Genomic DNA, 16,661 nt, shown 5'->3' on the forward strand with positions numbered 1-16,661 from the left:
CAAACGCAGATAACTGTGATGAATTAAGTGAACAATATCATAATTGATAAATGAATATTTCATAACAAACTACGGAAGCATGTAGTGAACTATTTAAGACGCAACTGTTAACGGCAACACAATTCAGCATAAGCTCCAGGATTTGTAACGCGTTCTCCACTTCTAACCTCCATTAATTTTCTCACTCGGTGCGTTCGCATGTTGTGCAAACATAAACGTGAAGCAGCGAGCAAAGAAAGATGGAGGCATGTAATATTGAAGACGTGTGCGATTAGTTGTACGGAATGTTACAGATAAAATTTTATATTACATATTAAAAAGATTTAAGGCCACCAGTGTATTAGTTTCACGTTTTTATTGGGCGCCAAACATTTTTATTTTGCATAAAGATCCCCAGTTATATTTTCATTCGCTGTGATCTTTTAAATTTCGTGGATACGAAATTGGTATAGTACCTAAATGTTTAGTAATTGATTAGATACCGACACATTGCATAATGTAAACAATATTTTGAATAATGGTACAGCTGATACTGAACGTTGTACATATATGATTTAAGAAAACTAGAGATTAGTTTTTAATGAAAATGAAGCATTTCCTCCGACCTAGAATAAATCCATTCCCCATAATTTTTCAAATTTTATGGATACATAATTGGGGTGTAATACTTCGTACAACATCTAACTGTTTAGTAATTGATTCGATAGCGACACACTTAGTATTGTAAAGAATATTTTTAATAATGGTACAGCAATTTTCAGTGGCGCATCATAGTGACCAATGGAGTAGTTAAACGTTCGAAGGGGGGGCGTGACGATCGCGCGATCACGACGAAGACGCGTGTGACAGGCGTGTAGCATAGGCATCCATCCTAATAATATGGCCGACGAGGATTCATTCGGTCCGTGTGCACCTGCTACCGGTAAATCAATAGCAGATACCCGCTGTCGCGTAATTTCCGCGCGAGCCGGCTTGTATGCGTTAACCCCCTTCCTCCATGTACGCCCCTGAAACCGGTTAACCCTAGGCTGTCCATGGTCCTCGAGTGTCCCCCCCTTTTCGACCCCCTTCGACGAGTTGCGACCCCCTGCGGCGCCGTAAGATAAATTCTCTTTGGCACTAATAGGCGTTAAATATTGGTTATGTAGCCCCGCGGTTCGGCAAACGTGGCCACGCGCACCCAGCCTCGCATAATTCGATAATCATACCGGCATGATCCGTTCGACGGACTCGCGCGGTTAAGCGATCCGGCGTGGACCAACTTCCGCAAGTGATCGGCTTATCGAGCACACCACTCGAACAATAGACCGGAACGTTAATTATTAGGTCGGTGGAAAAATCATTGCGGTATTCGTCCGTGTAAACTTCACCGACTTTTCCGAAGCTGCGACGTTTCGTCTCGTTGCGTTGGGTCGTCTTTCACTTATCATTAGACTGCGGACCTTTATACATTCATAGTAAAATTGAGTAGATGAAATTGAAAATTGTCGAAAGATTTTCAAACTTGAAGATGCCAATATATAATTTCTCCTCTATTAACCCTTTGCACTCGAATTGCGAGTCTGAGGCGCCACTAAAAATTGTCCATACCATTATTTAAAACAGTTTTAACATTCTTCAATTTGTATATTATTTATTTATATTAGCGTATAATCATGATTGTGTAACAGTATCGTGTTTGGTCTCATTTTGATTAGAAAAACGAGGCAAATACGATGGTAAAAGTTTCATGAAAATGAAATGGAAAATTAGAAAAGTTGCGATCTTGTGTCTCGGTTGCGTTAGTGCGAGTCTCACCGATACTCGACCCCACGCTGGCTCGGACGTCGAGCGTGTTTACCATCTGACTGGTTCCAAGGGCAATTGAACTGGTAGTGGGGGATACAATTTTGACAGGCACGGTAGAAACCCCGCGACACTTACGGAGATAATGATATAGCAGGATAATATTGGATAATTGATTGAACAAATGATAGAAAATTCGGATTATTGACACATCGAATCACTAACACCCGTATAAAGGTGTAAACATAAATACGTTTATCATTGTTCAGCAATATACCAGTCGCGTTACGTTCGCGAACATGATACAGCGATCGCTATAATTACGATCATTGTTCTCGCGTGACGCGATTTGTCTTCTCTGCCTAAACGTTGTCATCGCTTTCGCGCAACCGGTACACCATTGATACCGACATATTGCCGAGATGTAACCGAAACGGGATGCGGCTGAAGATCGTCATAAATCATACCACGCATCGTGGCTCGTGACAAATGTTGAATGAACCATAATTGCCTAGCTGTCTGCCGTGTCCTTCTCCCATTAATATCTGAAGAAGAAATAGCGTTCTCGAAACAATACGCGTCAGATCGAAATTCAATTTCGCCACTGTTAATACCGTACCACGTTCAATTTATTTTCAAGTTGTAAAGAATCAGTGTCGGCTTGTTAAAATGCTCAATTTTTGGACGATCTTTATGCGAAATAAAAATATTCTGCATCGATTGCTGGGAGCAGTAGTTGAATGAAAATTCATTTCAACCCTTCGTGGTCTTTTTTAAAATTTCTCTACGAAAATTGAAAATCCCATAGACATCCGCAGTCTAGTTACTTAACCTTATTTTAGATCGCAATATCATGGTCGTCGCGTCAAATATGCAAAATCAAAGCACGCGTTTTCATCACATTTTAAAAGTGCAGTGCTATTTAAAGAGAGGATGTAGCATCGGATTACCATTTTTATTCGCTTTTTACAACATTTCTTCGCTCGGTGGAAATTGCATTTCGAATAAAGTCGTAAAAAGTCGTGTAACTCAATTTTTTTCACCAATGGATCGTATTTATTATTTATTTATTAACAGTTGCTGTTGACGTAGTCGCATCAACAGCGTAATTTGTAAAAAGGTTTAACGTTCACATTAGGATGAGAGGAATAACCTAAAATTATAACAGTTCGCATACAGATCGGTGGATTTAATGAAAAAGAGAAGAAAGATCGCGAAAGATCATAGAATAAAATGTCTATGTGAAAACGATCTGATAAAAATACAATTAACGTTCGCGGAGAAGTTAATTTATTGAACCGCCACGCAGCGACAAGACCTCGCTGAAAAATCGCCGCTAAACCGGGAACGGATTAGCGGACTATATGCGCGCCGAAATTTTTAGAATGATATATTTGCTGGTTTTTTCGTTTAGAGGTTTAAAGCGGATTAACTGATTCGGAATAAAGCTGCTTTAAATACCATTTTTGTCCGGCGTGCTGTCCGCTACGCGCGACACGCGGTTCGCGAGTTTGCGCGCGACCGTGTTCATCGATTTCCACTATGAGAATGGAACATTATATTTCGAAATTGTTATCAGTGTAATTTTTGCAAAGCTTTTATCAATTATATCTCCTGCAATTTTCGGTATCAGACTTAATACAGTTTTTCTCTGTACACACATTGTCGAGAGAATACGTTGTGACGGAATATTCCAAACCTTTTTTGCCGCGGACATTTTTTAAAATTGATTTTTGTGCGGACTGCGAAGCTTTTTACAAAAAAAAACGAACAATTTACACGGAATCGAACTTTTTTCAAAAATAAATCTTCCGTGTTTTGCTTGTAAACATTGTACAGACACCGAAAATATTTGGTTCTCCCGAAAGGGTTGTTTATAATTGGTGGCGCGTTACGACGATCCTACCACTGCCATTTTGCAAAATCTAGAAAAATCGTGTTCCCCTAGATTTTCATAAGGTGGAGTGGGGTAGAGACCTCAACGGGGCAAGTGCATTAATTGGTTATTTTTATTATAATATGAACGAAATTTCTCTGGCTGTCGGGGTAAGTAGTACACTTTGTACAATATCCTATCACAAAATGATAATTTTCAAGCAAAATTAGAATCCTACATAACACTAATTCATCAGTAATTACTAGACTGCGGATCTTTATGCAAAATAAAAAGTGTTTGCGTTGATTGCAGGACACAGGAGCCAAGTAAAAATTGTATTCTTCTTTTAATTATCCTATTAAGCTGAAACTAATACGTTGATGTTCTTAAATATTTTTAACATGTCCACTGCTTTAAATTGTGCTTACCTATTTTTGTCGTAAATGCATAAAATCCGCAGTCTAGTAATAACCGTGGCAAGAGTTTGATACCAAGAACGTTAACTTTTACATACCAGACTGAAAATACATCAGTTTAAAGTCCAACGTTGCAAAAACTAACTAATTTTAGTTTAGCGCAGTCATGAAACCACGGGGTTGATAAAATCACGATGAATTTTGAATGCCTCTGTTCATGCGATGCGCGTTGAACCACGGAGAATTGGGATCAATTTTCCCCGGAATGCACCTGTGGAACGATCCTTTAATTCGTTAATTACGCGATAACAATTTTTATTCACAGTGTATTATACGAGAGAGCCGTGTATAGTGCGAGTCAATTCGGCGTTTCGATTCTAATATACGGGGGCAGACTGTCAAAGAGCAAATTTTCTTTCGTGTCTGCTCGATCATGACTTGAATGCTCTCGAGCGGAATTTTCCAAATTAAAAGCGGGGGCCAGTGAGAGCGCGGTATGGTCTGCGTTTCGCTCATTCAAGCAGTATAAGCTAAAAGCTTGTATATGTATAAAAGGGAACAGTTTCGCCACAGTTCAAAGACCTTCATGCATCTTTCTGTCTGCGTCTTGCCGGTCTACTTCAATGAGAAGCTATTTACATCGGACAAACAATTATATTGATTGATACGCAACAGAACATCCCCGGAAACAGCTTTCGAAACTTTTCCCAACGAAATACTTTCGTTTACTCGCGATATTGTCATCTTCATTACTTTAATTCGAGCAATTACGCCTGTGCTTCGCGTTTGTTCGGTTTGTTCTTTCTAATCTCACTGTGTAAAATTCACGGTCGCACTTGTATCGATTGATGCACAGCGAAATACTTTTGTTTGCTCTGATTACTTTAATTCGAGCAATTGCGCCTGTGCCTTCGCGTTTGTTCTTTCTAATCTCGCCGTATAAAATTCACGGTCGCACTTACAATTAATCCCCGTAGATTTGCGAGGGGCGGTATCGCGCAATCAATTCGACGGAAATGAAAAGACAGATATTCGTGCATCCTGGCGGCGTCGTCGATATTCCAGCAATTCGACGAGATGAAATATCCTTCCGCCAAAGAGATCGCTTGAAATCGACGTCTAAAAGTGATCGCATTTAATTATTTTTCTACACGGTTTGATTCATCGATGGAGTGCTGAGCGTATTTGTCGAGCGTCTGCACACCCGCGCACACACGTGCGCACATATATAGAGAGACGTAGGCAGACAGACAGACCCACCGATGATGCGGCGACGCAGCCGATGCACCGGGGGTTTATTCGAAAATATATTACGTGGACGTTGCGTAAGTCGAAAGCTTTGAAACAGGGCCGAAACCCCTTTGAAAACCCGCGATCATGCTGTATACCGCCGCCAACGAAATTCTACGGGACTCATTAATCGAAAATCTCATTCGGCAAACCGTCCACCCCCTACCACCCCTTGATCGATTGATTGCGACATTTTCAAATTTCATGACCGTGTTATATTTTCTGATTACGATGATCGCGATCCATTTTTCCCCGCACTGTCATCGAGGATTTCCGATGAATTTTTGCTCCTCACCCCCATCCCTCCGCGAACAATGAGCCTTTGAGCGACGCGACGCGTTCGTTGCTGTCTGGTTTTTCGCTTGTAAAATAACCTTTTTTCAACGCCGATTCGTTTGAAAAATATTATACTTCGACCATTTGTCCGACACGCCGTGCACTCTGATCAATATTTCATATCATCGGCCGACGCGACGGCCCGCTGTGTTCTCGCGGCGAAACAACGAATCCCGCGCGGAGAAAAAAACCACGCGGAATTTTCGCGACACTGATAAGCGCTCGCGAGAGCTAATGACGTGTTCTGGAAAATTAAACATTTCCCCCGATCTATGATAATTACTGATATTGACAAATTTGAAGAAAGTGGAGTGAAATAAAATCCTATTGTTTAACCGACTTCGAAAAAGGAAGAGGTTATTCAATCCGATCTGTATGTGACTATTTTTTTCTTATTTTTTCGCTTTTTTTCACCGATAAATTTCACATAAATTAATTTTTTAATGAATTCTACCTATTTCGTAGAACCAGCCGACTGTGCGTCGTTCCGACACGTTCCGCGAGACTATTGTGTTTGCTTTTGTCGTGAACAAATGATCCCGATTCGCGTCTGAAATGGCGAGTTTTATCGCGAGAATAAAGCAACGCTATAGACACGCGCGGAACCGTTAAACAGTCTAGGAAAAAGTTCTATTGAAATATCGAAAATAAAGGAAACGATTTAAGTGATAAAGTTAGGCGGCACATTCTATATTTCCTCGGTCCCGTACACGCTCTGCAATCGGGTCATTTCCCCGGGAAATGCATTTATCATGCACGGCTAACGGAATATTGAATAACTCGCGGCACGCAAATGGAAAATATTTGCAACAGTTAAAAAATTACTTCGGCACGAGCGTGGAAGTTCCTTGATCGCGGAAAGCATATTCGCCGAAATTGCCTTATGAAATATTCAACGATATGAATTCGATGAAACAGTGCGCATTAACAGCGCGCGGAGTTTCAAAGATACGTGTATATTATATTACTCGACGCTATTGTTCGAGCTCACTTTTCCGGTCCGGTGTCATCGCGATTGCAGCTTTAACGAATTATGAGAGTAAGGAGCTCGATCGAATGAAATTAAACCTCGATTGGTGCATCAAAGGTTACAGTGATTCGAATGTATTATTTATTAATGTAGTATTCAGCATCTTGTTATTTTTATAATACAATAAACATCAGTCACTTATGATTAGACAGCGGAGTAGGTTTAATTTAAAACATCACTGTTTGTGTGAAAAGATTAAAAGAATTTAAAAGAACTGTTATATTATTTTCAACCTCCAGCCTCGGGATTATGTCCAGTGTTGCCGAAATTAAAATCAACTCTTACAGCTTCACTTGAAATTGCTGAAACTCGAAAATTGCAAACTGTGTTACGTATAAATAGGCAGCGGATTTTATGCATTAATGTTATTTAAAAGAGCAAAACCATTAGTCTATTAAAGATATTCAGAAAGAAAATAAATTTACATTTCACTCCAGTTTGTTGCAGATCAGCTAGCAAATGTTTATTTTGCATGCAGATCCGGTGTCTACAGATAGGTGGGCATTTTCGCAAACGAAAACGTGTCTTGAAATGACCTGGGGGGACTGCCCCTTTCGAGGACCCCAAACATTTTGGGAACACCCGTGTATATAACGAGCTTACCGAGGATCCACCCTCGTTCTCGTCAACTTATCATTCGTAGGTACCCGTCTCGATGCTGTCTTAGCCATTTTAAAAAGCGTTGAGGGACAACCCCTCTTCGAACCCTCGCTCTCGAAGCGGCGCAACTTTTCTGGTAAACAGCCCTCGGGCCGTTGCCTCCATGTCCGACTAATACCGAAGGCATCCCCGTCGTCGAGCTGGCCTCGTTACCACTCTAGATGCATAAATTGGCAGAGGTGCGGGCGAAGAAAAGCAAGCCGAGGTTCGGCTCTCTCTCGAAGGGAGCGGCAACCACCTAGCCTTTTCTGGCCCGACATTCATTAGGTAACTTGTAGAGACGCGGCCCCGCGGTGTACCCTTCCCAGATACGCTCAACCCTACGCTTATGAAGTAATTTCACCTTCTCCGTGGAACGAAAGTTCTGCAGCTGGTAATAAACTTATGTCAAAGTGATGGCCTTTAGTCCCCGCCGCGACGTGCCGTCGACGTTCAGACGGCGAAAATCGACGACAAATCGTCGGAAGGTGGCTGATTTCCTCAATGACTGTCGGTTGCAGACTTTCACAGTTCTACGAGAACTGTATTCTTGCATTAGGTACTTCAATTACCTCGCCTAAACCAGAGTTGCGCAGAATTGCAATTGAATTAGTCCAGGAATTATAATTACAAAGTAATTCAGTTATATTGTCATTTATAATTCAGATCTTCATTCAATTAAATTACAATGTACAGCAAACAAGTATATGAAAGAAAAACATAAAAATATATCGCACTTCTCCAAAGTTCTGGGCTACAATTTGGAGAGCTGTGTTTTAATTATATCGTATTTCAATTATATTGTTAGTTTGGAAAAATCGAGCAGAATTTCCCGGCAGTGCTGGCGCGTATCGTCGAAGATTGTTTCAGATGTGACGCTGGGAGGAATAAGCTGTTTTTGTTTCGGGCAAATAGAGCAGATATAAAAAGGTCGAGGCTGAAAGCCCGAAATGGAGGCGACGCGAGGCGAGAGTGAACCGATGGCGCCGCTAATCGTATTGTTCGAATTCACGCGTTCCATGGCGCGGCACACGCAAACTCACGATCTCGGCACAGCACTATTACGAGTTTCGCGATCGTGACACGCCAGTATGTACTACCGATCCGCTCATTACGTTTCATTTGTCCGGGTCCGTGAACGCCATTTATGCTGGCCAGGCATCATTAACCCTTTTAGCGACGGATGAGCTACCTATCGATCGTACGTTCCATACGCGTACACCTCTCTCTCCCCGCTTCTACTCCGATCATTTCGACGTACTTGAACGCAATAGATCGATTGCCCGGAACCTTCCTTTGAACGTTTTCGCCTGCATCGCCCACGGAATATTCGAATCGTCCACTGATTCTGCTGATTAATCCGTTTCAAAACTTTGGTGGCCCGAAAAAGTCACCATTTTTCCGAACTCTGCAGGTTTAGAGTGTACGCCGCCGTCCATTGGTCACCGGACACTTATTCGAGGACCCACATTATCATTTTTTCGAATGAAGAGAACGTGAAAATCAAATCTGACCAAAATATCCTATATTTTCTCATTTTTTTCCAACATTTATTCAAATAGTATACAGTCGGGGACAATATTAAGTGGACGCCCTTAAAAATCCCATAACTTTTTTCAAATTGGTCCAAACGACTTGAATTTTTCCAGTCCAAATTTGTTATACATTTTCTCAATGGAGTGCCTATTAAATCAAAATACTATCTGTTCGAAGATCGCAGTGCGCGTTGTCTCTATAATCAACTAGCTCCTCGAACCAGGTCCTCCGAATTTTCCGATTTTTCTTTGTAATTGTCTCTAATTTTTTTCCCTGGAAACGTTTCCAGGACCATAACGAACAAAACAAAAAAGGAATTACGCATATCCATCGTTCGAATCGTGAGTTATGGTCTTGAGTTCATACAAAAATCCCATAGAAGAAAGCACTTTCATTTTTTCCCGAATTTTCCATTTTTCCGGGCAACTTTTCCAATTTTTCTTTCCCGAAAAACCTTATTCGGACTATTACGAACATTTTTGTTTTTAACTTAGCCAAATCGGTCCAGCCGTTCTCAAGTGACGCGGTTACCAACGAACAGCATTTAATTTTTATTCATATAGATATATTATAATGGATCAAAGTCAATACATACTACGAGAGATCACACGAATTTGAATGAAAATCTTTCTACATCCGCAAAGCAATTCGGGCAATACCGTTCTTAATAATTATCGCTATCGACATTATCAGAATTTATTTAAAAAGAATCTCAACAGGCTACTGTTTGAGATTCAATTGAAAACTCAACGATTTTATCCATATACGCCATACAGCTGCGCGTGTTTCCCGTTAACAATCCGTGAAACCGAGTGCTACGTAAACATGCATTTCGAATAATGCAGAAAACTGGTGGAAAGAACAATTACATGCTCGTCCGAACTGTATATTATTGTTTATTCAAACTCTTTGCTTCGGTTTATTAACGATTTCTGATTCAGTATTCGTTGATACAAGAAAATTGAATAAAATACATTTTTTTTCATAGGTGGCATAGCATTACGAGACGATATGGGAGGGAAATCGTTTGAGAAAATTACCGACGTTCGATAAAACCATTTGGTTTCAGTTGGCGTCTTGTAAATTAGTATCTATGATTATTTCAAACTCACGTGTCACCTCAGAAATGGAATTAATTATTTAAGCCGAATCATTTGATTTGATCTCGTCGGTGCATCCTCTGTGGTTGGTAAAAATTATGCAGAACTCATCTGACCTTGGTAAAGCAGATTTCGTCAGGTACCAACTGCAGGTTCGTGTTCGGCTTCAGATAACATGCCGTGTTCCAAGATTACTTCATCTACCAGATGACGAATGTGGGCAAAGTGCTACAGTCTGTTGAGAAGTCGCAGTGTAATATATATTTTATTTTATCACTGCTATTATTTGAAATATAGTGCCAACTCATCTTGACAATTATAATTTGGGAAAAGTTCAATTTTAATGTAGACGTTGACAACATGAAATTTGTTCAATATAATATATGCTATATTAAGTATAAAATACTTGCTCGTGAAAATATATGTACATTTGTATCACGATTTTGTCGTTCCTTACAGTTCTTTATGAAACAAGTTCTCACCATTTTGCAAATAACGCATAAATATACTTGTATACCTTCTTGCATAACTTGTGACGGCAGTTGTGGGCATCAGATGCTCCGTTATCTTGGAACACCGCGTCCTATCCTATATCTATGCTGGATCCAACGAAAGGGAATATAGATTATAGATAATTGGACGCACTCGGGGTACACTTCAGGGTGCCAAGAAAAACAGTTCCCGAAAGGCGTCCACATTTCGCCAAGTAACGAGCAGGCGAGCATGATGTTCGAGGAAGAATGAAGCGCCATGTTGGTCTCGACCGATGTGACCTTCTTCGTTGCATGGTAGCCGGCTCCCCGATTGGCCAATGTGGATGACTTTACGTCTTTTGATGGGCAGGTGAGGAGTCTTGGCGAGTGTCAACGATACCGTACGCGTGTATCGGAACATAATCGCGGCCGAAGACCAGCCGTTGCCTTTTTCCGCGCATCTTCGACGACGGGAACCGCGATCTGCTCGTCGAACGACGCGTAATGTCACCGCAAGGATTCCGCGAGCCGCGGATTTACCACCAGGCGATCATATCGTCGTAGGAATTATGAAAAAGACCAAACATAACTGTATATTATTGTCTACTCCCCTCTTACACTACGAGCAATTGAAACGTGCGAGTAGTACCGGGAAATCGCCGACTACGTGCGCCTCTGACGTGATTCTTGCTTGCACATCGTGGAGCCGTCATGCCTCCGGTTATACTAAGTGGCCGACTGGTATTTTTCCTTTGATCGTCTCTCTCCTCTCTCTCTTCTATCTTCTTGTCGACTGTGTGTAATTTCATCTTTTGTCAATGTTCATGGATTATTTTAATAATAGCAAGTCTAGAGCGTATAATAAATGATATTCTACTGATTGTTGAATAAAATTCATAAGATGTTCGACGAATTTGATACACCATGGAACCATTTCTCCAGAACATCATTATTTATGTGTTTATTAAAACCGAAGCACATGATTTTACATTCAGCTGAACAGAAGACACGATTAATATTTTTAAGAAAAAATTACTCCAACATTGACCAAAGTATTTGATTATAAATTAACAGAATGAGTACCTTTTAGAAGCTTTTCTTCATTTTATCCAATTTGTATGTCTTATTTTTTATCTCTAATCCAATGGAGATATTTTTAAAAATTCTGCTAAAGTTGCAGCTAAAATATGTAACTTTTAAAAAATGATAATACCATTTCTTGTACGACCAGTATAAAATATGGAGCTACTTTTCCAGAACATCATTATTTATTCATACATTCGCATTCAGCATTAATATTTTGAAGAAAACATGACTCCAAAATAGACTAGAAGTATTTCAAAGTATATTTCACATGAATTACCAGAACGAACAGCTTCGTTGAAGCTTTCCTTCATTTTATTCAATGAATCAATTCAACGTCTTACCTTCTATCTCTAATCTAACGGGGAATAAAAAATTGCGGCAACTGTGGCATTTAAAGTGACTTTTAAAAGCTGATAAACTATCAATTAAGAAAATCACGGTCTACTGACTTATCGAATGGGTCATTATAAGATAAATTATGTCTATACAAGTACTTCTGCGATTGTCGGTTGCGTCAAGATTCCGGACGGGTGACCACGTGCATTCTAATCTCAACTTACAAGCAGCAGGCTCGCATGAGTTTCGAGGAGGATAAGTGTCACGCGTGGGTGCGTCGTCGTCGGCGGAACAGTACGCCTCGACAGAACACGTGGCCTTAGTAGCAGGAGTTCAGAATAATCTGATGGTAACAGTAGAACAACTTATAGCACATGTGCTCCTGGTAGAAGCGCGGGCTCCTTATACGGTTGTAGGCGGATGGCATCCTCTCTGTCTCCCCACTTCAAACGCAGCGAACCCCACCGTTCCACCAATACCTGCATCGATTTTATGCACCGGCGCCTTCCAGCTGGCACGTGCAGGTATGCGCGAGCAGCTGCAACGATACAATGTGCATAGTAAATGCAATATGTCATTCGAAATTTAAAAACATTAATTGTACTATTCAAATTTCAATGTTTCGATCCAATTTAATTAACTGTTAACATTTACTTCGTTTATTCAGTGACGTACGACGAATAGAAAACGTATGTTGATTGTTAATAAAGTCTCTAACAGGACTCAGGACCGAATATTAAACAAATTAAATTGTCGACAAATAAAACTGTCGATGAAACTTTCTACGTGATTTTCAAATTGTGGGAATTGATCACTTTTATTTTCATCTAATTATTCCGGGTTGCACACACATTTTTCTGTTATCTTTTGTTAACCCTCATCCGTCCCTCGTATCAATTTCACATATTGATCGTTTTTCCGAAATAAGTTATACTGTTCTGTTATATGTAGACTTTTCCCGATGCTTCGTGTCTTTTATAACTCATCATTTTAATCAAAAAATATTTCAAGCTCGCTTATCGTGATTTCCGTCGCAGTACATACTCTTCGTCGTGTGGAATTCGTGTTTACATGCGCACAAACTGCGCGAGTCATCTGCGGACTGTCGCCGTTGTATTAAGATACCATGAATTAAAGGAAGTTCACACACTTGTCTGTTGTACTATCACGTGTTCTGTATTGCAAATGCGTCTGTACAATTTGTACACGCGTGCACATTTAAATTTATAACAAATATCAAATCATATATAACAAATTTTAAGTAAGCTTCTAAATAAAATCTTCCTTCTTCTTTCTAGCAATAAGAACAATATGTGTTTCACAGGGAAAGTAAACTTTGTTTTTAAGAAAAGTCTCTTCATCACCTCGTTACCTCTCACGAGACAAGTCCTAAGTAATTTTTCATTTACTAAATAGTTGTTATAAAATGTTCTACTCAAATCTGAAGCTACGTCACTCAATTCGGACATTTGAACATTCATTGTTCCAACTCATTATCATCAATCACTCGAATTTCTCGGGTATCGATCAGCTTATCAATCGGAACCTTATCTTCTTTTCTCCTATCACGATCATTGATTCAGAGCTCATCTTTATTAGCATAATCGGGTGGCTCTTATCGTTCATTCCCGATCCTACACTCGCTCTCACATCTCACATACTAGTGAGGCTCACGCACATCCTCGAGTTCGAGCATCACAGCATAGCATACTCGCAACAACGTGGCCCAAGTGCCGGAATCCAGGCATAACGCGGTTGGCCCGCGTTTTCGGTGATATCGAACGGGTTCCTCCTGGTCCCTTCTCTTCTTCCCCTTGCCATCCCCTCGCCCATATGGTCCCGAAGAACTCTACGTTTGTGATGGTACCCTGCCGCCCGTGTTGTCCAGCGCGTTGCCGAAATTTCGGGATGATTGATGGCTATTGACGCGCCGGGCCAACCCACGTCCCCACGCGTTGCCCGTGGATTCTCTACCATGAAAACCGGCACGTGTTTGCTTCGTCAATCGCACATTAGCTTCTCCATGTAGTGGAACATCCGTGTGGACCAGGGGCGAATCTAAACGTTCCGCGCCACTGTGCTGAGAATTTTTTTCAGAATTTCTAGAGCTTGGACGATTTTATTTGGAAAACTTCACGAATTTCCAATACGTCGCTGTGCTCAATGTTTCTTGTAATTATTGTGATTTTTAATATTCAATTTTCGATACAAGAAACTATTTTTTTATGGTTATTTTACGTCGCACTTTACGTGCATCTAACCTTCTTCTATAGAATGAGCCCTGACCCATCCCAAAATTTGCTCAAATAAGGTCAAACAACTTCTGGGCGCAAACCCATGTTTCGAGCCATTTTTCTCGTAAGATTCTAGTTATTTTCTAGTTGCAAATCGAGGGTGTACTACCCCCTTAACGATTGAAGTAGAAATTTATTCGTCAATCGTTGATTAATGTTTGCCCAACTCTGTTCTACGTGCTACCTTTAAAGAAATCATTCTCAGAAATGGACCAATCAGAAATATGTGTACGACACACTGTATTGTTCATCGTATACGTACGATGGTGTATTTAGATACACGTGAAATAGGGATCTCTGGTTTCGAGCCCTTTGGTCCGCGGCAAAGGGCGTTCGGTTTTCCGAAGTGTCCCATTAGGGTAGCAAAAGGGACGCCATGGTCTCGGTTGCAAGAGGTGGTATCCGATTTACACGGTCGCATGCGGTGCAACATTTTCACCGAACTGCAGCCGCGCAGGAGAAAGGGCTAGGGAAAGGGAAAGGGGGTGGCTGCGAGGAGAGGGGTAGAACCCAGCGTCTATGAAAAGGTCAAAGGTTCCAGGTGTGTTTGCGTTTCGTGTACTGGTGTTACAGGTGCAGCCTCTTCCGCAGCTCTGCTCGCCGTTGCATCAGCAACATGTGTGTTCTTTATTAACAACAATTAACATTTACCCATTGTTTAAAAACCGATACATCGCGTCGGCTATACATTTTAATGGCGCGCCGGCTTCTCGCTGATCTGAAAGGCCTACGGAATAGTCCTCGGCAAATTCCTCGAAGTGGTAAAACACGAATTTAAACACATTTTGTTTATTGTATATTTGCAACCTACTAAAAATGTTGTAAACTAAAGGGTAGGGCATTGTAACACGATGCTCGAGCTATGTTACACGAGTGCTTTCTACATTATTTTATGTTGTAACTCGGTGAAATAACTAATTCTCCAGCGGTGTTTCGTTTATTTTATGACGTCGGTTACATTTATTTATGATTAGTTACTGCAGTTTTCCACACGCAGTATTTATAATTAATTTTGCAATATTTATAACGTAAAAACTGCAACATTGAATTAATTGTGTAACGATATATTAATAATATTTATTTTATTTCTTTGCTGGCTGCTGTGGGTACATTGAATGTACGCAGTATAGATTAACTAATAATTATTCATTTTTATGAATTACTTTTGTCTAGAATATTGTAAATAATATGAATGTAACATTTGTTATATGATTCTTGTTACTGATACTTTAATAATAAGTTTTTCTTTAGGAGAATTGTATCGTTTATGATTGTCTGCCATCTGCATTTCAATTGCTGCTTTTTATGAAAACTTTTGCTAAAAGTTTTCAAGTGCCGCGATTGTTAAATTGTTAGTAGAAGTTACGTAAACTCGATTTCAAGCAAATAACCGGCTGATAAGGTTCCGCGATAATAGGAGAGTATCGACAAAAATTGGTAACTTCGTCTCGTATCTGCAGTTACATGTAACGCCAGAGTCGAGTCGCCATTTTGTAATTTTTAATATATTTTAATCGTATACAATATTACATGTCAATTATGTTGATCAAATGTGATCAACTTCGTGTTAAAATAGATGCAGTGTTAAAAAGGAATCCTGGTTTATGCAAAATATCTAAACTCGTGAGGGAATCTACCACAACGCTATTGGAGCAAATATAAATATGCACCCATTACATCCTGGTGATGTAGAACGTAATTTTTCAGCATATAAGTCAATATTAACTAAGAAACAGCAACAATTAAGTGTTACAAACATGGAAAAACTACTAGCAACTTATTGTAACGCAAATTATGGTGTTTCCGTATAAATAAATTGTTAATTAAAACATTGCTGATAAATATCATTTATAAATATATTTTTTGTGCATATTTAAATATTTTATGTGCATATTTGCATATTTTACGTGCACAAAGATCCGCCGTCTACTTATAACAATGATCTCCGAGTACAATTCACAAACGTTTACACGTTTGGATCCATTTGAATGATAACAGACGTAAAATAATTTACTTTATCTGTACAACTAAAGGAAAAATCTACTTGCAATTTCTTCAGTTGCATGATTCAAAATAATTTTAAGCGTACTGAAAAAGCTGCGTCATTTCATGGCGAAAGCGTTGAAAAATAATACTCCATTGCGAATCCATCGCGATTCGCGAATCTGCCATTGCTATCGCACATTTCGCACGTCAGCGATTGCAGTCGGCGAACCAACAGGCTACTCCTGGTTTCCCAATCCAAAGATTTACCAGTCTCCGGTTATGTTTGATGCACCATTATGGTCTCGATTACGGTAGGTTAGTTGCATCTGTAACGTCACGTGTCGTCATTCGTCGACGTAAGACGTCATCGAACTTGTCGTTGTGTTTCTTCTGTGTGAACGTACTACACCAAAGGCCAAAGTATTACGTCCACGTTGGTGAGGCTGACTCGATTTCGCGTCGGTTCTACAGGTATCCT

At 40.1% G+C, this 16,661-nt stretch overlaps 1 protein-coding gene across 1 annotated transcript; it reads right to left on the bottom strand.

The window, feature by feature from the left end:
- Window positions 1–9,691: 9,691 nt before the first annotated feature.
- On the bottom strand, window positions 9,692–11,290 carry LOC143216914 (uncharacterized). The gene is made up of 2 exons (XM_076440496.1): window positions 11,131–11,290; window positions 9,692–10,964 (listed from the first exon to the last, which is right to left on the bottom strand). Exons 1-2 carry the CDS (start codon window positions 11,288–11,290, stop codon window positions 10,666–10,668), a joined length of 459 nt encoding a protein of 152 aa, XP_076296611.1. The 3' UTR covers window positions 9,692–10,665.
- Window positions 11,291–16,661: the final 5,371 nt, after the last annotated feature.

This window comes from Lasioglossum baleicum, chromosome 16 (assembly GCF_051020765.1).
Source record: "Lasioglossum baleicum chromosome 16, iyLasBale1, whole genome shotgun sequence".
Classification (NCBI taxonomy): Eukaryota; Metazoa; Arthropoda; class Insecta; order Hymenoptera; family Halictidae; genus Lasioglossum; species Lasioglossum baleicum.

What these genes read in the sequence shown, in the direction of transcription:
- LOC143216914 (XM_076440496.1), bottom strand. Translation starts at nt 11,290, where the DNA reads ATGAAATTACACACAGTCGACAAGAAGATAGAAGAGAGAGAGGAGAGA. An exon ending in ACGTAGTCGGCGATTTCCCG is followed by an intron (nt 10,965 to 11,130) that starts GTACTACTCGCA and finishes TTCGACGAGCAG; the next exon opens with ATCGCGGTTCCCGTCGTCGA.